The sequence below is a fragment of the Schistocerca cancellata genome, chromosome 11 (genome assembly GCF_023864275.1).
Source record: "Schistocerca cancellata isolate TAMUIC-IGC-003103 chromosome 11, iqSchCanc2.1, whole genome shotgun sequence".
Classification (NCBI taxonomy): domain Eukaryota; kingdom Metazoa; phylum Arthropoda; class Insecta; order Orthoptera; family Acrididae; genus Schistocerca; species Schistocerca cancellata.
In genome coordinates this window covers 120,617,556-120,643,735 of record NC_064636.1, presented here as the reverse complement: position 1 = coordinate 120,643,735, position 26,180 = coordinate 120,617,556, and the positions used below count along the sequence as shown (strand labels likewise).

Genomic DNA, 26,180 nt, shown 5'->3' with positions numbered 1-26,180 from the left:
GCATAGTTCCTGAATAGGGTTTTAACCTGTCAAAATGGACAATCACCTTGAGGTCAGGTACTTGTAGTTCCGCATTAACAGGGGAAGTTAGCCGAATAATTGAATACGGTCCGTCATACAGGGGGGTTAGTTTCTTCACTCTTCCTTTCTTTACATTAGGTTGTTTTAGTAAAACCAAATCACCCAGTTTGAAGGGGGGAGGATGGCGTTTTTATTGCTTCTTTACATCTGCTTCCTGGTTGCCTTGTGGTTATTCCCTTATACCTTCTCCAAAATGGTTCAAATGGCTCTGACCACTATGGGACTTAACTTCTGAGGTCATCAGTTCCCTAGAACTCAGAACTACTTAAACCTAAGTAACCTAACGACATCACACACATCCATGCCCGAGGAAGGTTCGAACCTGCGACCGTAGCGGTCGCGCGGTTCCAGACTGTAGAGCCTAGAACCGCTCGGCCACTCCGGCCGGCCTTAAGGCAGCGGGTTAGCCCCTTAACGACTGCGTGATCGATTCCCAGAGGTAATTTATCGATCTCAAAGGGAGATTACTTAGGGCGGCCACACACTGTCTCATAAGGGGTATGTTCATTGGCCTCAAGGAAACGGCTACTGTACGCACTTTACACGTACAAAATGTATCTTTGCCAGTCGCTGTGGATTGAGTTAACGTAATAGGAAAGCATTCGTTTCAGAGTGTGATGAACACGTTCAATGCGGCCATTTCCCTGGGGGTGAAAAAGGGTGGTTCTCCATTTTTTAATTCTCAGCAATTTGCAAACTTGGATAAATAAGGCGGACGTAAAATTGGTTCCTTGGTCGGTTATAATGGCTTCAGGGCTTCCGAAAGGAAGGACAAGATGATCTACAAAACTCATACTATGGTTTCAGCTGACATGTCAGCGATGGGTATCAAAATAAGGTATCGGCAAAAGTGATCAATAATAGATATAACATATTTACATCCTTGTGTACTTACTGGAAGTGGCCCGACCATGTCTAAAGTGACGCACTGAAAGGGTTTTGTTGCCTCGTGATGAGATTGTAAGGGAATTTTGATTCGTCGGGGTAGTGCTCTTTGGCACATGGTAGGCAATTATTTAGATACTTAGCAACATCTCCCATCTGTTGTCCGACCAATACTTCGCAGAAATGCGGGCGTTTGTGGCTCTTCATCCACTATTGCAGGCTTGGATGCTGTTGTGGCACTGGGCAATAATTCTTGATTGCAAGTCTTTTGGTATTACTATGCGTTTATCCAGGGTGTTCTTACGATACAGAATTCCATCCTCTGTAACAAAATCAGGATGGGAGCGATACTGGCAGCATTTTGCATCATTTTCCTGGGAGTCTTTCAGTTCGCAGTTAGTACATCGCCTGTCTCAGCTACTCTGACCTTTCTGCTAAGGGGGTCACCATTCTGGTGCAATCTTCCAGCTTTGTGTTGCACTTGGTAATCATACTCACTCAATTTCAGGGCCTAGCGTGTGAGACGACTGCTAGGGTCTTTTAAATTCAATAGCCACTGCCGTGCTGCATGATATGTTACTATTGTAAATTTCCTCACGTGGAGGTAGCATCTAAAGTAGTTAACTGCAAACATTAGTGCCAGTAATTCTTTCTCTGTCGTATTGTAGTTAATTTCCGCCTGGTTCAGCTGACGGGATGCGCAACCAATAGGTCTTTCCTCACCGTCAATAATTTGACTCAGAACAGCTCCAATGGTAAAGTTGGATGCATCACATGTGAGAATGAATGTTTTTTTTCGAAACTGGGATAGATCAACAAGGGGAAACTAGTTAGAAAATCTCTGAGATGCTGCACAGCAGCTTCGCACTCTGTTGTCCATTGATAGGGTACTTTTTATTCAACAGGTGGGTAAGGGGCTTAGCTATTGTGCCATACTCCTTTACAAAACGCCTATAATAATTTATGAGTCCCAGAAAGCTTTGCAATTCTTTTACATTCTTAGGGGAAGTGCTTCAATTACACGGGGTCGGGTTTTACCCCATCAGCACTAATAATGTGCCGACGATACTGTACTTGACTCTCAGCAAAGGAACATTTTTCTATTTTTCAGCTTAAATTAGCATTTCTTAGTCTTCCCAAAACATTTCTTAACCAGGTAACATGATTCCTATGGACCTGGAGAAAACAATGATATCATCTAGATAGACTAGGCACATTGTGGGTTTCAGTCCTCTAAGTAATAGGTCGGTAAATCTTTGGAAAGTGGCTGGTGCGTTGCGCAACCTGAATGGCATTCTCAGAAATTCATATAGACAGGAGGGAACTACAAACGCTGTTTCTGACCTGTCCTGTGGTGCAATCGGTATTTGGTGGTACCCACTCTTCATGTCAAGGGTAGTGAAGTATTTACAATTTCCTAACGTGTCCAGGCCGGCCGGTTTGGCCGAGCGGTTCCAGGCGCTTCAGTCTGGAACCGCGCGTCGCTACAGTCGCAGGTTCGAATCCTGCCTCAGGCATGGATGTGTGTGATGTCCATAGGTTGGTTAGGTTTAACTAGTTCTAAGTTCTCGGGGACTGATGACCTCAGATGTTAAGTCCCATAGTGCTCAGAACAATTTGAACCATTTTTGAATTTTTTTTAACGTGTCCAGTGTTACGTCAGTACGGGGGAGAGGGTAAGTATCAGGAGTGGTTACCTTATTTACTGCTCTCATATCGACACAAAGGTGGTACGTCTTCTCTCCATTGACTGACTTCTTGGTGGGGACGAACAGGGACTAGTGAAAGGTTGTATTATCCCTGCTTCTAGCTGTTGTTGGATAGAATCTTCAACAATGGGCTGGAGATGGTACGGTATTCTATACGGTTTCTGTGCAATGGGCCTTGCTTCTCCGGTGGGAATTTCGTGGTAAACAAGGTCAGTAGCCAGCAGATAACGCCTTTCCTCGGATAACCAGGAGTGTTCTTCCAAGACGGAGTACAATTTGTTTTGGTCAGCCACAGGCAGATGAGCTAACTTATCCTTAAATTTGTCTTTGAGCACGGGAGCGATATGACATATGTTACGTTCCGGGAGCCGGTGTCTTCCGTTAGATTTTGGCTTCTCTTTTACAGGGTGGTTTTCTTGAATCTCGTGGCCGCTAGCTACAATGGTGCCATTAGGGATCTGTACTTCCTTCTTCCCAAAATTACGTACAAAGACAGGAATGTAAAATAATTTCCCTTGTACTTCCGCTGTTGTTAAACCGCGTTTAACATGAACTTGTAATCTGTCAAGGACATCGTTTTAACGGAGTGGGTCCACTAACGCGGCTGTTCTCGGCAGTTTGCGGGATTTGACTCCAAGCCCGTGCCACCGCTGATTCTAACAGAGGTAGTTGTGCGTAACGCCCACGTTTGCGCGGAAGGAACCTGTGGAAACGGTCACGTTTCACAAATTTCTTAATGACATGGGAACTGCCGAAACGGTGGGTTTCCTCACCGAGACGGACCATTTGCGTTCTGTAATCGACTACAGTCTCGTGGTGGTGAAAGAGATCACTCCCCAGGATGACGTCGAAATCTCGCCTTCGTTTCCGAATTACGTTCATGTCAAAAGGATAGTAGCTGGCTCCGATTTTCAACATAACTCTGCGATACCCAGCGGCTACACTTATCTCGTGATTCAGACCATTAATGTGGTGACGGGGTGGTTTTAACACTTGTCTATCCCCTTGTCCTACGAATAACAAGCTCGTCTGTGCTCCCGTGTTAGTAAGTAAATTTACCGTCTATCCTCCAGGGTAACTGGAGGAGGATACTCGCCGCCTCATTTACGACACTATGGCGGACTGGATGCATAAATTTTACAAGGGCACGGTCTGGCGGCGTCACTTGCTCCTCGACCGTTTCCTGGCTGTCTTTGTGGTTGGGGGTGGATTGTTGCTGAATTGTTCCCTCTGCTGGTTATATGAGGGGTCCCCATTTCCCGAGTTGTGCGGGCAGTTTTTACTCGTGTTCCCTATGATTCCACACTGAGAGCAATAAGGTGCACGGGACCGCGCGTCAGCACGGCGTGCCTTTCGGCGCCGCTGGCATGCCTGCTCGTATTAGAAAATTGGACGCGGCCGTTCGTCCGGGCGCGCCTAACTACCAACAAAATCTGCTACCTCCTCCCACTAGTCGTGTGGGATCATGCCACGAGGCGGGCGAGGCTATTTTGACCTCCCCTCCCACGTATGGGTCGATTCCACGTATAAATATGTCAATAGAGCGGGCTTCCGCTTGCTCGATTAATACCTGCGGGATCCGAACCTAGCGTGTAAGTGCGGCAAGCCACAGCGCCGACTCGGTCAGCCAATGCTTCTACGTCTTCCCTTTGCTTCTGGCGGAGGGTAGATAACGTGTCCCTGTAATAGCGGGCATCACGTCGGTCAGAATACTTTTCTTTCAACCCAGTTTCTAACGTGGCGGAAGAGGCGGTCTCTCTAAGGGCGTGCACTGATTCAGTATAGGTACGGACGTCACCTGACAATTGAAGGCGGAGTACATTTAACAAGAAATCGTCTGGCCAAGCGCAAGAGCGGCCTACGCCAGGGACAGTTTGCAAAAAGGAGTTTACCTTTTTATTGGGTTTCCCACAAAATGTTGGGATAAAGTTGACTGCAGAGAAACAGTTGGCCAAGGTTGCAACGTATGACTGGGATACTATGCTACTGGAGGTGCTTGCAGCGATCACTTTTGCTGTGGCAGTGTGTCTTTCTGGCGCTCTTACATTAGCAGGCCGGGCTTGAGCAGATTTTTGGCATTCCCCCATTACTTCTATCTTCTGTAATAGTGACCTGTCAATTTCTGCTTGGAGGGCAGCTACCGGCTCTGGTTTCTCGGTAGGTGGAGAATTGTCTTCGCCAGTGGCGGTACTACGGGTCTGAGGCAGGGTTACAATGGTAGGGCACCTAGTGCTCGCTGAAGACTTTTACAATCGGAGCGCAGAAAGAAAAGAAAGGGCCTATATTGGGCAGGACGACGGCCTAGCTGACAGCATGGAGGCGGCGGTGTAGGAAAATGAAGCGACGAACTTAACAGAAGCTGTGGCGGTGGTGCGCTGGGCGATGGTGGCAGGAAGCGGCGGCGGAGGTGAGGGCGGCGGTGTCGACGGTCGGGGCCCGCGTCTCACCTAGCCGGCAGGAACATGTGGTGTGGAAAGCGGCGTGACGCTAAGGCGGCTTCCTGCAGCGTAGCGCGTCCCCAGACTGTCTGGAGCGGCCGCAACTCGGCTATTCGTGGTTATGTGCAGCGAGGCGCCCGGCTAGGCGGCCTGCCGTTCGCTGTGGCAGCTGCTTGGAAAAAAGCGCCGAACGTCGGAACGCTGCGTGGCGATGATACGAATCAGTGCTCTTATAATCGTGCGGCGCATCTGGCACGTCAAGCGTGAAGTATTGTTGGCAGCTTCAGTAGGTACGCCTGGTTAAACTTCAAATGAGACGGGCCTAACGGTGAGCAATCCCACTTCTGACACCAGTTGTTAATGAGTCAGGATTGGCCAGGTGGGGAAAGCAGTAGGCAGCTGTTGAGATGAAAAATGAAACATAGTTTTAACTGTATGAAGTTTTAATGCCGTAAGAAGGAAATGCAGACGTGGATAAGCCGCCGAGACTGGATGGGCAGCCGCCCAAGAGAGCAGGTGAGGAGGGCGTCTGGTCAGTTTGGAAGCTGCCAGCAGAAGAGAGCGATCGGCGTGTCCCTTCCCGGTTGGCGGCTGCCGTTCCACACCCACTTGACCACCTCCAAGCCGGTCAGATCGTAAGACGCGCAGTTCGGTAGCGTTACCGCGTCAGCAACATGTGAGTGTAGCTGCTGACGGCTCAGCACCTGAGTTTCCAAGTGGTTCTGTCGGGTTTCTTGTAACGTGACTGATCTGGTGCAACTAGCCGCCAGGCAGAAGGCACTGACGAACATCAAGTGAAAATTAAAACTCAAATTTTTGTACTAGTAAATCCATTCGGTATCGGCCCCCACTGTACATTTCGCTGCTGGTGAAATCAACGCCAGTGTGCCGTCAGCGGCCGTCACGTGCAGACCACTGCTGCGAGCTGTGGTGAGCCTGAGCGATTATCACAGCTCTCCGCTCTAAGTATATTCGTGAATGTCAGGAGATGCTATTATGAGTGAACTTAACATAGCAGACACAAACTGCGCGAAAAGGTGGTGCAAGCTGTCCGAAAATTAAGTGAAAGTTCAGAGGAAGATTCTAATCGTACTGCTCAGCCTTAATGTGTCCACACCGACCAGTCGCCACTAGTGCGCCCACCCCCGCGGAAGCGCAGCAAGATGCAAGAGCAGCTTCCTACAAAGATACCGCAGAAATGAGTCGAACAGCCGCGGATGGCGTGTACAAGTCTGTGCCTGCAAAGAACTGGGCGGATCGGGAAATGAGAGACACTCCTTCGGCTTCCAGAGACATACTATCCGTCTCTGCTCACGAACGGTTACCTCACACGGACCATGTGGCTGGCGGTGGATACGTATGTCACACTTATTCATAGCTTTCATACTGACTGAATTTGATGAAAGAGTGGAATTTATAAAACGTGGTACATTATGAACCCATCTCAAGTATACAGGATTGTAACTGTGAACACTGACAGGATACGCAACTCCCTACAACTAAGTAGCTTGAAAGGCTTTCTGCATGCGGCAGACATTGACATTATTCTATTTCGAGAAGTAAAGGCCACTGCACTACACGATATCTTGTGGTATATCACATTAATTAATGCTGGAACTAGAAATTAATTGGGGACAGCGATATTTTTGAAGGAGTCAACCACATTGAACAACTCACATATAACAGAGGCGACGCTTGTACAGTTTGCAACACCCAGATAACCAACACAGATACTTCTCGTAGCAGCAAACGACGCAACCAAGCGGAGTTCTTTTAAATACAAAATTGTCCCTCTCTCCGAAGATCATTACGACAGGATTTTAGCGGGAGATTTCAATTGTGTCCTTCATCCCAATGATCATGTCCCTAAATGTAACTCGTCTGCTGAATTAGAATACATAATTAAAGAGTTCCATTTAACTGACACGATGGGGCACAAAAACGGCGGCGCGGCTGGGCTTACGTTAATTACTCAGTGCTCGGCAAGTCGCTCGGACAGGCTGCACGTGTCCGGCAACTTGGAGGCCAGTGTGGAGCACACAGAAGTGCTGAGCACAGCCGACGTGGAGGGACGGGCCGGCCACCGCGCCAGCAGCCACGGCGGGACCTGAACGCTGCACCCCTGCGGCCAGGTGCCGTTTCCTCAAAACTCGCCAGGAGTGCGGAAGTAAGTCAGCATCCCACGATTCTTCCTCCACCTGGTGGTCAAAATGTGTGAAGATGCGCCTAAGGAAGACGAACTGCGTTCGTGGGAAAACTGTTTCGGGTACAGGAAAACAGCTGGGACCTCTACAGAGTGGTCGCCCCTGGCATTGGAAATTATGTCGCCATCAAACGACTCGAAGCCCAAGCTTTGTTGCGAAAATAGTTAGAATTTCGAATACTTCAAAGAAGTTAGAATTTCCAATACGTGCAAGAAGAACGCAGAGTGCTGTTTTTCGTGAATATACTTCAGTGTTTCGTGTCATATATGAACAGAAGAGAGGACAAATAAAATTTATCACAGAACTTAAAAGAAATCACGTGACTCTTCTCACAAAACTGAACGGCTTTAAAAAGGAAATTGTGCCCATCTTGCTGACTTAATGTAGGGCAGCGCTGTTGATTGCGACGCACAAGAAGACCTGTTACACAATCTTCAACTTAGACTTAGCACTGCGGCATCTCGGAGTCTTCTACAAGAGATCGACGACGCTGATCTGGTAACCGCAGTTGTGCAGCAAAGAACCAGGGCCTGCCGGCCTCTCGCCAAAGTTTTACCAACTTTTCCTGGTGCAGATAAAATCTAAACTGCTACTGGTATGTAATGTAGAAATGAATTCTGTAAGCAAAATCTCAAGGAAATTTTTGGAAGGGACCATTATGCTAGTTCCGAAACATCCACATAGTATGTCAGTAAACAACCTAAGGCCAGTTACTCTCCTGATTACATAATCATGGCGCGCGTGTTCGTCCCCACAGTGTAAAAATGATAACGCATGAGGTAATTGGGCCATATCAAACTAGTGTGGGTAGAGACAGATCAATTATCCAAACTCTTTGTGAATACAGCGACATCGTAGCTACGGCACGTGTTGTCAGACTTAAGTCTGTTGTAGTCTCACTCGATTTCAAGAAGGCTTACGACAGGGTGAGCCACCAGTGCCTTCTGAATACAATGACAGCACTCGATTTTTCCCCAATGTTTTGCCAACATCATTTGGGAGAATTTTGAAGAACACCACTTCGAAAATCATGATGAGTGGTCAGCCAACCAGTCAAATTGCGCTCACGAGCTGGTTGCGACAAGGTTGTCCTATGCCAGAGACCTTGTTTGCCATTGCCACTGAGCCCCTGTTAGCAACTCTGCAGAAACAACTACGAGGGATGCACATACATGGCCAAAATATCCTATGTAAGGCATATACAGATGATTTGGGTCTCGCAATCACTGGTGAAAGCGACTTGGAGAAGGCATTGAATGTCATCAGAAATCATCATTAGCATCAAGTGTGAAGCGAAGCAACATAAAATAATGCGTGGAATATCTTTCCAAATACGAGAGATCTCAATGTGGCTAAAAATATGAAAATTCTGTGTCCCCATTACTGGTCTAATATAAATCGTACCACAGCTGCAAACTCAAGGAAACTCCATGCCAGCTAGCCTGAAAAAAAGTTCTATCAGACGACTTCAAGACATCCAAAAGACAGAGGTTGCCACTATGTACATGGTTCTAAAGTCAACTGTGTGGTACAAGGTTTACCCATACAACATGAAACAGGAGCAATATTTCTCATAGCTTTGGGTCATTTTGTAACTCGTGATAACATTTTCAAGATAAAGTATGAAGTTTTGACCCCCTCATCTCGAAATGGGGGGGGGGGGGGGGGTAGAGGGACGATAGGGTTCCCACCCCTAATCCAAGATGGCGGACGTGACGTCACAGACATACCCCCAAGATGTCGGATGTGATGTCACAAATACATTCCCAAGATGGGAGCTGTAACGTCACATGGTGACGCAAGTACCGTTAGACATGTGATGTCACAGACACACTGACACGCGAGATGGCGGCGATGATAATGCAAGTACCATTATCAAAGATGGCGGCAGTGGAAAAGTGCCACACCCCCCTTCCCAGGTGGGCATTTCAAATTTTGTCAGATTTTCGCGAGTGCCACCTCCACCTGGACTTGGAATGAATTTCCATGACTGCCATGCCTACCTGGACGTGGCAAAAAATTGTTAAAAGTCTCCACCACGATCCTCAACTGACTGCCATGTCCCCTTACCAACCTACGTTGGTGGGCTAATGTGTACTAACATGTACTAATGTGCACAGCGCATGACTTCATCCAAGATGGCGGCTGTGATGTCTGTTGATGATGCAAGTGACACACCCCCTTAACTGGAAGTTTGAATTTTGGCAGAAATAAACGTCAATTGGGCTATCTCCGCTAACCTAACTCCCCTCCCCTCCCCTCCCACTGAAAATGGCGGGATTTTCAAATTCCATCGGATAATGCATCACACCATGGATATCTCTACTAACCTAAGAGAATCGTGGGAAGATACGTCACTTGGGCTACCTCCACTAACCTAAGTCACCCGACTGCCACCTCTTCCTAAGAACTGGTGCCAAGTTTGTATTTTGGCTGTAAAGAAAGATCACTTGTGGTTTCTTTACGAACCTAAGAAAATTGCGGGAAAATTGATCACTTGAACTATCTCCACTAACCTAAGTCACCTGACGGCCACCTCTTCCTAGAAATTGGTGAGAAAAGGATTTAGCCTGCTCTGGGCTGGTGGAGAGGGGAAGGAGTGTGCTTTATATATTTTGGAATAATTTTTTTAGAGGTGGAGTATATTTATCACAGTGACACAACACACTCGCCCTGATGTGCTTGGGATCACAATACACAGCCTGCAGACCTGCAAACTATTCGTAAATAATGCAACAGACACACTTACTAATTGTTGACTATAGAAGTAATTTATTCCCCCGCCTACACACATGCAAACTAATACACCGAAATAATATCAGTACAGACCTGCAAACTGCTCCTAAATAATGCGTCACAATGATGTGTAGACATCCTCAGTATTCGTAAACTGTCCAAGTATGGCATAGCACTGCCTGCAGAACTGCTCGCACAATAATGCAACAGACACACAAACAACGTACGCAGGCACCGCCTGCGGCCCCCCTGTCCACTGGACTGCAGAGGAGGCTAAAGGCAACCCCCTCGAAGTGATGCTGCCCTCAACTGCAAAGCCATGCACAGGTGCACATTCAGGTCCCTCAAGCACGAGTTGGGGGCATCCCCATGATACTTGGTACACCCAAGAAATTCCTATCGAAATACATGATCACCTGTGGGTCAGCAAAGAGCTAATTACCAAGCGACACTGCAGAAACCTGTTTCAGAATAGCACAAGTTACTTTCTCCCCAGCGGTTGGAATGGGCCATGCGGGACGTGTTCAGCCATGCATGGATACCCAGTGTGGCTCATGTTTTGCAGTGGAATGTGTCAATATACATCCTAGAAACATTAAATGATCACACAGCTACAAGCGTATGAACGCCTGTGAAAACATCCTTAACCATAAGAGCATTCTCCATTTTTGGAAATACGTCACTGTCTAAGCACAGACGAGGCCGATTCAGAATAATTACACAAACAGAATTGGAACAAAAGAAATGTCATCAATTTTAGGTATCCTACAGCTACAGGCCTGGAGATCCTCTAATGCCACAGTGGTGGATGAGTGATGGCAGAGATGGACGGTATGCTTCAATTTGTCTTTGAACACTTGTATTCCCAGAACTTTCTGTACATACCTTGCCTCCATCTTGTTCGAATCAGTTTGTAGACACTCCTACTTCCTGGCACAAAGGCTGTCTTGTGAATGAATCTAGCATTATGATTGGCTGTTATCGAATTTACCAGCTGAATTGCTGGTGAAACCGGTGTGGAAATACCATCCGCCTTTCCTTTTTCTTTCTGCAGATGGGACTTTGAACAGCAAAAATCTATTTTACACCGATCGCGATATTGCACCGTCAATTAAACCTTGTGAACTACGCTACACATCGTCAAATATGGAAAGACTCTTACTGAATTACACTGATCTCCCGCTGAGGACATGAACTTGAATATTAGAATGTGAAATCAATCTGCAACCACCTAATGCATCACTGCGTACCCTACGAAACTGATCTCCAACTTAGCAATATATCACTGCATACCGTGTCGATGTAGTGACCATACAATTGGTATCCTATGCCATACAAAACGACCCCTTTTAGATCAGAAGGCCCTTAGTGAATCGAAGTCACTCTCAGAACTGATGTGCAAAGACTGTCCCGTTTCCCTCTCAGTACAAACCCGCTAGTGTTTCTGGTCTCCACCTTCCTGCTTGCTTGCGTTTATACACCCATCTCCAGACTCTGGGATTACCCAAACGCAAGTATTTCCGCAATGTTTGCCATAGTATTGTACCATTTTAGATGTACTTCTAGATATCAAGCGCACAGCAGTAGCCTACCGATCGCTCATGCAACACAATTCCGTAGATAAAGACTGGAAATTATTTCGCTACAAACCCAAAACTTTATAACGCTATCCCCGTCTGCAAAGACCTTTATGTGAAAATACTCGAAACGAATAGAAGAAAAAGATATTTACCCTCTCGAACACTGATGTCGATGATGTAACAGATTCCTAATCATCCCTATATTTTACAAAGTCAACTGACGTGTTTCTCAGGACTAGAGAACCAGCAGACGTTTCTTCCACATGCTAGATGCTCACACCACAATCGATGTTCTCTCAACTAAATAAAGGCGCGAATTGTGCAGAAGCGAACATTTACATGACAGGGAATAGGTGTCCAGTGGAAACGCACCTCCATATTCAACTTCTCAGATTTCCAATTGATCACGAAAGCTATCCAACACATACTAACTATTAGTTCGCTATTGACTCGCCTGGAGAACAACACAGTTAATTCATTTACATTCCTACACTCCAACAGGCCTCTCCAGTCTGACAGCTCCTACCGTTAGCAGGAAACGTGCATCACCCCTGCGCAGGTCAACAGCGCTGTGGACTGAGAAAGAACAGGTAGAATGTTTATCGTAAGAAGTTTATCCCTGTACTTACAACTAAATGTTACAATGGTGATCTCAGTTGAATGACATTCGACAATGAGCAAAGTATCGGAAATACACCCTCTTGATGGCTAGGGCTCTGGAAATAGAAATATCAGTACCATTCACATGACTTGACATACTCTTCTCTCTGCTATCACAGTATTCCAAATTCATCTCCCTTGCATATATCGGAACACAAGCACATATTTTATAGGCCTGATGCTCAAGGTGAACCTACCACGCATACCCCTCTACTACTAAGTATAATACACTACTGGCCATTAAAATTGCTACACCACGAAGATGTGCTTTTTTTTTATTTGGTCATCAGTCTACTGACTGGTTTGATGCGGCCCGCCACGAATTCCTTTCCTGTGCTAACCTCTTCATCTCAGAGTGGCACTTGCAACCTACGTCCTCAATTATTTGCTTGACGTATTCCAATCTCTGTTTTCCTCCACAGTTTTTGCCCTCTACAGCTCCCTCTAGTACCATGGAAGTCATTCCCTCATGTCTTAGCAGATGTCCTATCATCCTGTCCCTTCTCCTTATCAGTGTTTTCCACATATTCCTTTCCTCTCCGATTCTGCGTAGAACCTCCTCATTCCTTACCTTATCAGTCCACCTAATTTTCAACATTCGTCTATAGCACCACATCTCAAATGTTTCGATTCCCTTCTGTTCTGGTTTTCCCACAGTCCATGTTTCACTACCATACAATGCTGTACTCCAGACGCACATCCTCAGAAATTTCTTCCTCCAATTAAGGCCGGTATTTGATATTAGTAGACTTCTCTTGGCCAGAAATGCCTTTTTTGCCATAGCGAGTGTGCTTTTGATGTCATCCTAGCTCTGTCCGTCATTGGTTATTGTACTACCTAGGTAGCAGAATTCCTTAACTTCATTGACTTCGTGACCATCAATCCTGATGTTTTCTCGCTGTTCTCATTTCTACTACTTCTCATTACCTTCGTTTTTCTCCGATTTACTCTCAAACCATACTGTGTACTCATTAGACTGTTCATTCCGTTCAGCAGATCATGTAATACTTCCTCACTTTCACTCAGGATAGCAATGTGATCAGTGAATCGTATCATTGATATCCTTTCACCTTGTATTTTAATTCCACTCCTGAACCTTTCTTTTATTTCCATCATTGCTTCCTCGATGTACAGATTGAAGGGTAGCGGCGAAAGGCTACAGCCTTCTCTTACACCCTGCTTAATACGAGCACTTCGTTCTTGATCGTCCACTCTTATTATTCCCTCTTGGTTGTTGTACATATTATATATGACCCGTCTCTCCCTATAGCTTACCCCTACTTTTTTCAGAATCTCGAACAGCTTGCACCATTTTATATTGTCGAACGCTTTTTCCAGGTGGACAAATCCTATGAAAGTGTCTTGATTTTTTTTTATTAGCCTTGCTTCCATTATTAGCCGTAACGTCAGAATTGCCTCTCTCGTCCCTTTACTTATCCTAAAGCCAAACTGATCGTCACCTAGCGCATTCTCAATTTTCTTTTCCATTCTTCTGTATATTATTCTTGTAAGCAGCTTCGATGCATGAGCTGTTAAGCTGATTGTGCGATAATTCTCGCACTTGTCAGCTCTTGCCGTCTTCGGAATTGTGTGGATGATGCTTTTCCGAAAGTCAGATGGTATATCGCCAGACTCATATACTCTACACACCAACGTGAATAGTCGTTTTGTTGCCACTTCCCCCAATGATTTTAGAAATTCTGATGGAATGTTATCTATCCCTTCTGCCTTATTTGACCGTAAGTCCTCCAAAGCTCTTTTAAATTCCGATTCTAATACTGGATCCCCTATCTCTTCTAAATCAACTCCTGTTTCTTCTTCTATCACATCAGACAAAACTTCACCCTCATAGAGGCTTTCAATGTATTCTTTCCACCTATCTGCTCTCTCCTCTGCATTTAACAGTGGAATTCCCGTTGCACTCTTAATGTTACCACCGTTGCTTTTAATGTCACCAAAGGTTGTTTTGACTTTCCTGTATGCAGAGTCTGTCCTTCCGACAATCATATCTTTTTCGATGTCTTCACATTTTTCCTGCAGCCATTTAGTCTTAGCTTCCCTGCACTTCCTATTTATTTCATTCTTCGGCGAGTTGTATTTCTGTAATCCTGATTTTCCCGGAACATGTTTGTACTTCCTCCTTTCATCAATCAACTGAAGAATTTCTTCTGTTACCCGTGGTTTCTTCGCTACCTATGTTTTCCTTCCCAACTTCTGCGATGGCCCTTTTTAGAGATGTCCATTCCTCTTCAACTGTACTGCCTACTGCGCTATTCCTTATTGCTGTATCTATAGCGTTAGAGAACTTCAAACGTATCTCGTCATTCCTTAGTACTTCTATATCCCACTTCTTTGCGTATTGATTCTTCCTGAATAATGTCTTGAACTTCAGCCTACTCGTCATCACTACTATATTGTGATCTGAGTCTATATCTGCTCCTGGGTACGCCATACAATCAAGTATCTGATTTCGGAATCTCTGTCTGACCATGATGTAATCTAATTGAAATCTTCCCGTATCTCCCGGCCTTTTCCAAGTATACCTCCTCCTCTTGTGATTCTTGAACAGGGTATTCGCTATTACTAGCTGAAACTTGTTGCAGAACTCAGTCTTTCTCCTCTTTCATTCCTAGTCCCAAGCCCATATTCTCCTGTAACCTTTTCTTCTACTCCTTCCCCTACAACTGCATTCCAGTCGCCCATGACTATTAGATTTTCGTCCCCCTTTACATACTGCATTACCCTTTGAATATCCTCATACACTTTCTCTAACTGTTCATCTTCAGCTTGCGACGTCGGCATGTATACCTGAACTATCGTTGTCGGTGTTGGTATGCCGTCGATTCTGATTAGAACAGCCTGGTCATTGAACTGTTCACAGTAACACACCCTCTGCCCTACCTTCCTATTCATAACGAATCCTACACCTGTTATACTATTTTCTGCTGCTGTTGATATTACCCGATACTCATCTGACCAGAAATCCTTGTCTTCCTTCCACTTCACTTCACTGACCCCTACTATATCTAGATTGAGCCTTTGCATTTCCCTTTTCAGATTTTCTAGTTTCCCTACCACGTTCAAGCTTCTGACATTCCACTCTCCGACTCGTAGAACGTTATCCTTTCGTTGATTATTCAATATTTTTCTCATGGTAACCTTCCCCTTGGCAGTCCCCTCCCGGAAATCCGAATGGGGGACTATTCCGCAATCTTTTGCCAATGGAGAGATCATCACGACACTTCTTCAATTACAGGCCACATGTTCTGTGGATACACGTTACGTGTCTTTAATGCAGTGGTTTCCATTGCCTTCTGCATCCTCATGTCGTTGATCATTGCTGATTCTTCCGCCTTTAGGGGCAATTTCCCACCCCTAGGACAAGAGGGTGCCCTGAACCTCTATCCACTCCTCCACCCTCTTTGACAAGGCCGTTGGCAGAATGAGGCTGACTTCTTATGCCGGAAGTCTTAGGCCGCCAATGCTGATTATTTATCAAAATTTAGGCAGTGGCGGGGATCGAACCCGGGACCGAAGACGTTTTGATTATGTATCTAAGACGCTACCCCTACAGCACGAGTACAGACGCGAAATTTAGCCGACAGGAAGAAGATGCTGTAATATGCAAATGGTTAGCTTTCCAGAGCATTCACACAAGGCTGGCGCCGGTGGCGACACCTACAATGTTCTGATATGAGGAAAGTTTCCAGCCAATTTCTCATACACAAACAACAGTTGGCCGGCGTTGCCTCGTGAAACGTTGTTGTGATGCCTCGTGTAAGGAGCAGAAAATCATACCATCGCGTTTCCGACTTTGATAAAAGTCGGATTGTAGCCTATAGCGATTGCTGTTTATTACATCGCGACATTGCTGCTCGCATTGGTCGATATCCAATGACTGTTAGCAGAATATGGAATCGGTGGGTTCAGGAGGGTAATACAGAACGCCGTGCTGGATCCCAATTGCCTCATATCACTAGCAGTCGAGATGACAGGCATCTTATCCGCACGGCTGTAACGGATCGTGCAGCCATGTATCGATCACTGAGTCAACAGATGGGGACGTTTGCAAGGCGACAACCATTTGCACGAACAGTTCGACGACTTTTACAGCAGCATGGACTATCAGCTCAGAGACCATGGCTGCGGTTACCCTTGACGTTGCATCACAGATAGAAGCGCCTGCGATGGTGTACTCAACGACGAACCTGGGTGCACAAATGGCAAAATGTAATTTTTTCGGATGAATCCCGGTTCTGTTTACAGCATCATGATGGTCGCATCCGTGTTTGGTGACATCGCAGTGATCGCACATTGGAAGCGTGTATTCGTCATCGCCGTACTGGCGTATCACCAGGCGTGATGGTATGGGGTGCCATTGGTTACACGTCTCGGTCACCTCTTGTTCGCATTGACCGTAGTTTGAACAGTGGATGTTAAATTTCAGATGTGTTACGACCCGTGGCTCTACCCTTCATTCGATCCCTGCAAAACCCTACATTTCAGCTGGATAATGCACGACCACATGTTGCAGGTCTTGACGGGCCTTTTTGTGTACAGAAAATGTTCAACTGCTGCCCTGGCCAGCACATTCCCCAGATATCTCAACAACTTCCTGGCAGATTAAAACAGTGTGGCAGACCCAGACTCACTCGGGACCTTTGCCTATCGTGGGCATGTGCTCTACCATCTGAGCTACCCAAGCACGACTCACTACCCGTGTTCACACCTTCAGTTTTGCCAGTACCTCGTCTCCTACCTTCCAAACTTCATAGAAGTTCTGCAAACATTGCAGAACTAGCACTCTTGGAAGAAGGGACATTGCGGAGAAATGGCTTAGCCACAACATGGGGAATGTTTTTCAGAATGAGATTTTCACTCTGCAGTGGAGTGTGCGCTGATATGAAACTTACTGGCAGATTAAAACTGTGTGCTGGACCGAGACTCGAAGTCGAATATTTGATGATGTGTAGGGTAGCTTCGCAGGGTTTAATTGTCGGTGCAATATCACGATCGGTGTAAGATATTTTTTTGCTGTTAAAAGTCTCTTCTGCAGAAAGAAAACGAAAAGGCAGGTGGTCCTTTCACACTGGTGGCATCAGTAATTTGGTGGGTAAATTCGATAAGAGCCAATCATAATGCTAGAGTAATTCAGAAGACAGCTTTTGTGCCAGAAGGTACGAGTGTCTACAAACTGATTCGAACCAGATGGAAGCAAGGTATGTACGGAAATATCTGGGAAAACAAGTGTTCAAAGACAAATTGAAGCATACCATCCATCTCCGCCATCACTCATCCACCACTGTGCCATTAGAGGATCTCCAGGCCTGTTGCTGAAGGATACCTAAAATTGATGACATTTCTTTTCTTCCAATTCTGTTTGTGTATTTATTCTGAATCGGCCTCGTATGTGCTTAGACAGTGACCTATTTCCAAAAATGGAGAACGCTCTTGTGTTTAAGGGTGTTTTCACTGACGTCCACAGGCTTTTAGCTGTGTGATCGTTTAACGTTTCTGAGATGTACACTCATGGAAATTGAAATAAGAACACCGTGAATTCATTGTCAATAAAGTTTCCGACACATTCCTGGGGTCAGATACATCACATGATCACACTGACAGAACCACAGGCACATAGACACAGGCAACAGAGCATGCACAATGTCGGCACTAGTACAGTGTATATCCACCTTTCGCAGCAATGCAGGCTGCTATTCTCCCATGGAGACGATCGTAGAGATGCTGGATGTAGTCCTGTGGAACGGCTTGCCATGCCATTTCCACCTGGCGCCTCAGTTGGACCAGCGTTCGTGCTGGACGTGCAGACCGCGTGAGACGACGCTTCATCCAGTCCCAAACATGCTCAATGGGGGACAGATCCGGAGATCTTGCTGGCCAGGGTAGTTGACTTACACCTTCTAGAGCACGTTGGGTGGCACGGGATACATGCGGACGTGCATTGTCCTGTTGGAACAGCAAGTTCCTTTGCCGGTCTAGGAATGGTAGAACGATGGGTTCGATGACGGTTTGGATGTACCGTGCACTATTCAGTGTTCCCTCGACGATCACCAGTGGTGTACGGCCAGTGTAGGAGATCGCTCCCCACACCATGATGCCGGGTGTTGGCCCTGTGTGCCTCAGTCGTATGCAGTCCTGATTGTGGCGCTCACCTGCACGGCGCCAGACATGCATACGACCATCATTGGCACCAAGGCAGAAGCGACTCTCATCGCTGAAGACGACACGTCTCCATTCGTCCCTCCATTCACGCCTGTCGCGACACCACTGGAGGCGGGCTGCACGATGTTGGGGCGTGAGCGGAAGACGGCCTAACGGTGTGCGGGACCGTAGCCCAGCTTCATGGAGACGGTTGCGAATGGTCCTCGCCGATACCCCAGGAGCAACAGTGTCCCTAATTTGCTGGGAAGTAGCGGTGCCGTCCCCTACGGCACTGCGTAGGATCCTACGGTCTTGGCGGTGCGTCGCTTCAGTCCGGTCCCAGGTCGACGGGCACGTGCACCTTCCGCCGACCACTGGCGACAACATCGATGTACTGTGGAGACCTCGCGCCCCACGTGTTGAGCAATTCGGCGGTACGTCCACTCGGCCTCCCGCATGCCCACTATACGCCCTCGCTCAAAGTCCGTCAACTGCACATACGGTTCACGTCCACGCTGTCGCGGCATGCTACCAGTGTTAAAGACTGCGATGGAGCTTCGTATGCCACGGCAAACTGGCTGACACTGACGGCGGCGGTGCACAAATGCTGCGCAGCTAGCGCCATTCGACGGCCAACACCGCGGTTCCTGGTGTGTCCGCTGTGCCTTGCGTGTGATCATTGCTTGTACAGCCCTCTCACAGTGTCCGGAGCAAGTATGGTGAGTCTGACACACCGGTGTCAATGTGTTCTTTTTTCCATTTCCAGGAGTGTATATTGACACATTCCACTGCGAAGCGTGAGCCACACTGGGTATCCATGCATGGCTGGACACGTCACGCATGGTCCATTGCAATCACTGGGGTGAAAGCACCTTGCGCTATTCTGGAACGGATATCTGCAGTGTTGCTCGGCAATTAGCTCTTCACTGGACCGCAGGGAGATGCCCCCACCTCATGCTTGAGGGATCCGAACGTGCATCTGTAAATGGCTTGGCAGTTGATGGCCGCGTGTCATTGCAGCGGTGGAATCTAGCTTCTCCTGCAGTCCAGTAGACAGGGAGGCGGCAGGCGGTCCCTGCGTACATTGTTTGCGTGTCTGTCGCATTATTTTGCGATCGGGTCTGTAGGTTGTGCTAAATGCTATTTGGACAGTTTACGAGTACTGGGCGTGTCTACACATCAGTGTGATGCACTATTTAGGAACAATTTGCAGGTCTATACTGATATTATTTCGGTGTATTAGTTGGATGTGTGTAGACAGTGGAATGCATTACTTCGGCAGTCTACTATTAGCAAGCGTGTCTGTTGCGTTATTTTCGATACTTTCGCAGTTCGGCAGACTGTGTATTGTGACCCCAAGCACATCATGGCGAGTATTTTGTGTCAGTGTGATAAATATAGTCCATCCCTAAATAAATTGTTCCAAAGAAGATAAAGCACACTCCTTCCTCTCTCCAGCAACCAGGCACAGGCTGAGTCATATTCCCCTCCTGACAGTCATCTTGGGTTATGTCATAGAATGGATGACAGTGCCAAGTGGTGACAGTATTGTGTACTAGGTCCATACCTCATGGCAAATATCTTGGATAACAGTACTCGCATCATCAGCTGATGTCATGTCTCATCTCAGATGACAGCACCCTCTGGTGAGAGTACTGTGTACTAGGTCAGTTGGGCTCAGGACCTTGTGGCGAACACGGCTGATGGCGGAAGTCGTTCAGATTGTTTAAATTAAGACTGGTGCATGATTTCGACAGCTGACGATTAGCAAGCATGATTGCCGAGTTTTAGTGGTATGCACATTCGTAGGCTGTGTGACATGACCCCAAACATGTCAGAGTATATGTTTTGTATCAGTGTAATAAATATACTGCATCTCTAAATAAATTGTTCCAAAATAAATAAAGTACACTCCTTCCTCTCTCCACCAGCCCAGTGCAGGGTGAGTCCTTTTCTCACCAATCCCTAATAAGAGGTGGCAGTCGGGTGACTTAAGTTAGTGGAGGTAGGCCAAGTGACCTATCTTCCTGTGATTGTCTTAGGTTAGTAGAGATATCTGTTGTGTGATGCATTATCCTGATGGAATTTGAACTTCCCACCATTTTCTGTTGGAGGGGAGTGGAGGGGAACTGAGTTAGGTTAGTGGAGATAGCCCAGGTGACCTATCTTCCCGCCAAAATTCAAACTTCCAGTCAAGGGTTTGTAGCACTTGCGTCAGCAACGGACGTCACAGCTGCCATCTTGGATGGCATCATGCACTGTGCATGTCAGTACACGTTAGTGCACGTTTGTACACGTTAGTCCACCAACATAGGTTGGTAAGGGGACGTGGCGGTCGGTTGAGGATCGTGGTGGAGACTTTAACATTTCCTTCCAAGTCCAGGTGGGCGTAGCAGTCACGAAAATTCATTCGAAATCCAGGTGGACGTGGCAGTCTCGAAAATCGGAGAAAATTTTAATATCCCCCTTGGGAGAGGGTGTGGCACTTTTTGAATTTCCCGCCGCCGCCACCTTGGATAATGGTACTTGCGTCATTACTTTCGCCATGTTGGATTTGGGGTTGGAACCGTATGAGTGTGTCTGTGACGTCATGTGTTTAATGCTACTTGCGTCATTATGTGACGCCATCTTCGGGGTGTGTCTGTGGTGTCACGGTCCCATCTCACCAACATTGGAAGAAAGTCATAAGCTCTGTTTGTGTCTTCCACATAAGAGCTGTGTAAGAAGACACCCACTACTGCCCATGTTCCACTTACCAGACAAAGTTACTCCCACTGTTTGGAATCCGCCCACAGATGTACGGCATGTCCCCAATGGCTTTTACCATTTTGCTCAATTTTGATTCTAATTCAGTTATACTCAAACCCGACTTCGCCTGATGGATATGGTTGAAAGTTGGGAACATACAGGCACGTTAAATTAATGGCAATCAAAAGCAGAAATGTGACTATACAAAAGTAGCTGCATTACAGCTGGAAGGTCATTTGGTTGAACATCAGCAATCAGCACCCCTCAGATACCAAGAAAGTAAAAACTACTCCGTACAGGGCAGTAAAAAGGAAAGTAGCAACCAAAGCGAAACTTCAGGCAATCCATCGGGGTGATTCGCCAACACGTGATAATTGCGACCTGATGGACACTGAAGAACACAGGTTTGTGTGCGCTCAAGTGAAGCATGTCTGGCGAGTTAACAAACAAATGTGGGCCACGATAACACGACCAGGACCCCCAATATCTTGCCCGCCAATTTTGTGAATCCTAGCGGCGTGCCATATCCATTTGCAATGCAGAAATGCTGTAAACTAGCGTAAAGGACAAACAGAGTGTTAGCTCTTAACTGATGGAAACGGAACGAGCAGGCGTTGGGTGAGGCGCCCCGCGCGCGCCGGCACAGTGCCGGGAGCCAGGCACAAGCGGGCGCGGCGCGAGCCACAGGGCGGCACGTCGTCTCCATGCTGGCCCCAACGTGCGATAAACTACAAGGAAAACATCGCAAAATTTTCGGTAAATAGAGTTACATGGAACTTAGTGTGCAAAGTGAATAGAAAAAGACTTAAACACAAGAAAAACGTAAGGAAGCGTCGTTATCCACTTTCTGCTCTCATAGTATTCTGTTACTTATTTGTTTATTTTTAGGGAAACAGAAATCTACTCTGAAATACATACCTCAGGAGCACCTTACGTTGTGCTCAAGAAATCTCAGAGGAAAAGTTTACCCTCCTGACAGAAGACATTGTACTTTTTACTACATTTTATTTTACTTTATTCTGCATGTCAAAACTTCCTTCAACTAGAAGAAGCGACGGCCTTGATTCCTTCTGTTCTGTGTTACATTCATCATTACTCGAAGCAGCGAGTGGAGTGCTTGTAAGCAACAGAAGAGCAACATGGCAAACAGACCTTGGGAAACTGATGCTTTGGATGAGTGGCAAGATACTGCAAAATAAATTAAAAGTAGACCATTGTGAAAAACTTTGAACCTGTTGCAGTGCTGAGAGAATTTCTGTGCAGTCAGTCTTCCAGATGAAGTATTAAAAATTGAAATATAAAGAGTTAAAAAGATCAAACACGAAACTAGCTGAGCGACTCGGTGAGAGGTGTGGGGGAGGCGTCGCGGTCAGGCCTCGGAGTCCTTGATAGCTGGTCTCTTTGCCCCCACCTACCTGCCTGGTGCAGACCAGCGTCTACTGGAAAAAGAAATCCAGCGGACAGGCAACAGATATGGGAGTGGCATAGTGGACAGGTCTGTGAATTCTTGACCCCTGCAATCTTGATCGCCACCTGACAGGCACTGGCTCCACAAAATAAAAAAAATAAAAAAAACCTTGGCACAAAAGATACCTTGCAGAAAAAGCATGATGTAGTCATTAAAAAATTAAATGGAAAAAAATGGTTAAGGCAGCCAGTTTATAGTCCTCACATAGTGGCTTCGCATCCTGTCACTTAATGAATTTTACTTCGTGGTAGAAGTTTTTTTTTTAATAATTAGTTTGAAAGTTACGTATGCTGAAGTTCTAGATTCATTTCTCACACCGGGCAATCCTTGTTAACAAGCACAAGCAGCATCTCACCGCCCTTGGTAACCTGGAGGAGAGTCGGTATAGCCTGGCCCCTCACAAAGGCGGAAGTGATGTCTGGTTGAAAGTCTGTCACCAGTTACCTTTCTTACGCAATACCTCTTTTTATATATCTATAGGCCAATCACCATATGAGGTCACAGGGCAGTTGACACTTACTGTATATGAGCTTGAAGTATAAGAAACATTGGTGCTGCACAAGGATTTGAACTGAAATAATTCTTTTCGTCATGTTTGATCCCTTTGAGATTATACATTTCCACTGTTTCATTATTTTCCCATGTTTGCAAAGTCTTCAAGACCCTCACTAAAGACACATGTCTGGGTTAGAAACCAGGTCTGTCATTTCAAGCTGCAAGATATACACACCACACTACACATGAGAAATTGTTCTGGTTTTTGATGCCCCTCCGGGTTTTCTCTACGATAATGATGGGTACCACTTTCAACTCCCAAATCACACAGAACTTTTCATGATATCATGTCGGGTTTAAACATGCTACTCCTACCTACTGGTGAAAAATAATTCTACAGTCAACAACTCTTGGTACGTGTGTTGGGTTGGATTCCTAGTCAGCACAGAAATTATCGTCATGTTATATACAATTCAGACATGAGTACATTTCGTTGCTGTTGAAGTAAACAAGTATTTGTCTACTCATGACTGGAAGTCGGTAGGTACTGGGTTCGGATCGTGGTAAGGCAAAACATTTTCGTCTCGCCATTCCAGTTTGTCATCTCGCTGCTCGTTAAAAAAGAAGATTTCTCACGTTTGATTGTGCTTAATGAACCACCCTATTAAGTGCTGGGTTCGAACGTCTTGCCAACACAAAAGTTTGTCATTTAAAGTTGAAATACGAGCACTCTTTGTTACTTGTGATTCAATCTGTATTTAATATATTTCGTCTTTAGTTGACAGGAACAATAATTGCCAGATTGCATTCCCTGACGCTAGTCCACAAAAGAATTTTTGTCATATAATTTCAAGGTGGAAACTGCTTTCTGAAACGTCGGTTTGCGTTTGCAAGCGTAATCTCTATAGTGTGTTCTGATATTTGCGTCATGGTAGTATTAACTGTCTTCTAGACTGATAGTCACACAGAGTAGTTATGTCTTGTGGCCCCTTGCAGTAACCAATTTGTATAGTGAAATGACTGTACCGAATAGAGAACAGAGGACCTGTGTTACGTGGATTGCATACAAATAAGGTGAAACACAATTCAGATTGTTCGGATAGTTCTAATAGTTCTGTGCATGATAGCATATGTTAAATACATATGCATACACTATGAAGCGCACACACACACACACACACACACACACACACACACACACACACGCACGCACGCACGCGCGCGCACACCCTTTTTATGGGGGTGAAGTTGCCAATTTGGTGTTAATTACGTCTGCAATGTTTTGAACGAATCGGTGTGTGTGTGTGTGTGTGTGTGTGTGTGTGTGTTTGTGTGTGTGTGTGTTTGTGTGTCAGAAATTTTAAGTATTTGGTGAGGCAGTGTCAAGAAATCTGCCGATAACAGGACTGAAATTTTTTGGCTGCGTATGAGGAGAGTGCAACCTTGATGAAAATCTGGATATGGGGTTCTTCTTGTTCGTGAACTCTGGTAGTTAAGCTGCAGACAGAAAACCACTATTAGCTGCTACAAGCCTGTATTGTAGTTGAGGTGAGCGACTGGTTAGCTGAAGCATCCTGAGATCAAAGGAGCTGACTTCCGGGAATGAGTGAGACAAAATGTGACACTGTAATTCCTTCAGAGGTTGTGTAATGCTGTTTCTAATGGACGGTGAATGAAGATTTTTTTTATAAGTGGCTAAAACAGATTCGCTGTAGCTTAATACACGAAGAGTTACGCACTGTTTTGTATTGTAGGAGGGAAAATATGGTGGGTTCGTTTCAGTACAGAATTGTAATCACAACAGTTGTTTCCTTGTATGGCAGTTTTCCTCATTATGTGTGTCTTTTGTGTTTGTGGCAGAGAGTGGGAGTTCCTGTGTCTTGTGCAGGAGGCTCTCTGGAAAGGAGAGAAACATGAAGCTGATAGAGGTGGCCGAGCGGGGGGCAGTGGGGGAGCTGAGGGCACTGCTCGCTGCAGGGGTCGAGGTGAGCGCGAGGGATGACGATGGGAAGACGGCCCTGCACTGGGCCGCAGGGGCGGGAAGCGTCGAGGCGGCGAGGCTGCTGGTGGCGGCTGGGGCGGCAGTGGACGCCAGGGACAACTTGCAACAGATGACACCTCTGCACTGGACTGCAGTGTGTGGCAACGTGGCTACGGCGCGGCTGCTACTGTCGGCGTCCGCCAACCCCAACGCCAGGGATAGCGGTGGGTGGACGCCGCTGCACTTCGCGGCATGCTGCAACCGCACAGACATGGCGGCGGCGCTGCTCGAGGCGGGGGCCGATAGGGGCGCCAGAGATCGTGGTGGGTGGACACCGCTATGCTTCGCCAGGCAGTGGAACAACATGTGGCTGATGGAGATGCTGTCATGAGGCAGCCAGTCCAACAAACTCGTCTGCAGAAATAAAAAAAATTAAATAGCTTCTCCAAATGGAATTTTAATCCTTTTTAAGTGAAGGCAAATATTCAGTCCTACTGTCGCTCACTAAATTCACCCCTCCTTAAGTTGCGTACTGCACACAAATACACTAAGCAACACTGCGGATAAAGTGAGACGACATCAGATAACAGTAAAGTAATTCAGGTAAAAGGCAACCTTTCTCTCGAGTATGCTTATAGACTAAACTTTGTAAAAGTCAGTAGTTCATTGCGATAAAACACAACTATTTTATAATGTCTTATCGCTGGAAAGTGTTTCGCACCAGGCTACAAGGTGCTGCATCAGACTATTGTAATTTGCAACATACTGAGATCACTACCATATGAGTTCTATCACCAGAATTTTCGCTTCTGATATCAGACTCAATTTACTTCTGTGTATTCAAGTGGCTCAAGTTCAAGTGGCTCTGAGCACTATGGGACTCAACTGCTGTGGTCATAAGTCCCCTAGAACTTAGAACTACTTAAACCTAACTAACCTAAGAACATCACACACATCCATGCCCGAGGCAGGATTCGAACCTGCGACTGTAGCGGTCGTGCGGTTCCAGACTGTAGCGCCTTTAACCGCTCGGCCA

The 26,180-nt window shown here is 46.3% G+C and overlaps 1 protein-coding gene across 1 annotated transcript in view; it reads left to right on the top strand.

Annotated features, from left to right (window-relative positions):
• Window positions 1-25,554, top strand: part of LOC126108891 (ankyrin repeat and protein kinase domain-containing protein 1-like) — a 107,657-nt gene extending 82,103 nt beyond the window's left edge. The window contains exon 3 of the mRNA XM_049914257.1: window positions 25,052-25,554. Within this exon, the coding sequence (XP_049770214.1) occupies window positions 25,052-25,535 (484 nt within the window). The 3' untranslated portion in view covers window positions 25,536-25,554. The remainder of the gene's footprint in view (window positions 1-25,051) is intronic.
• The last annotated feature ends 626 nt before the right edge of the window (window positions 25,555-26,180 follow it).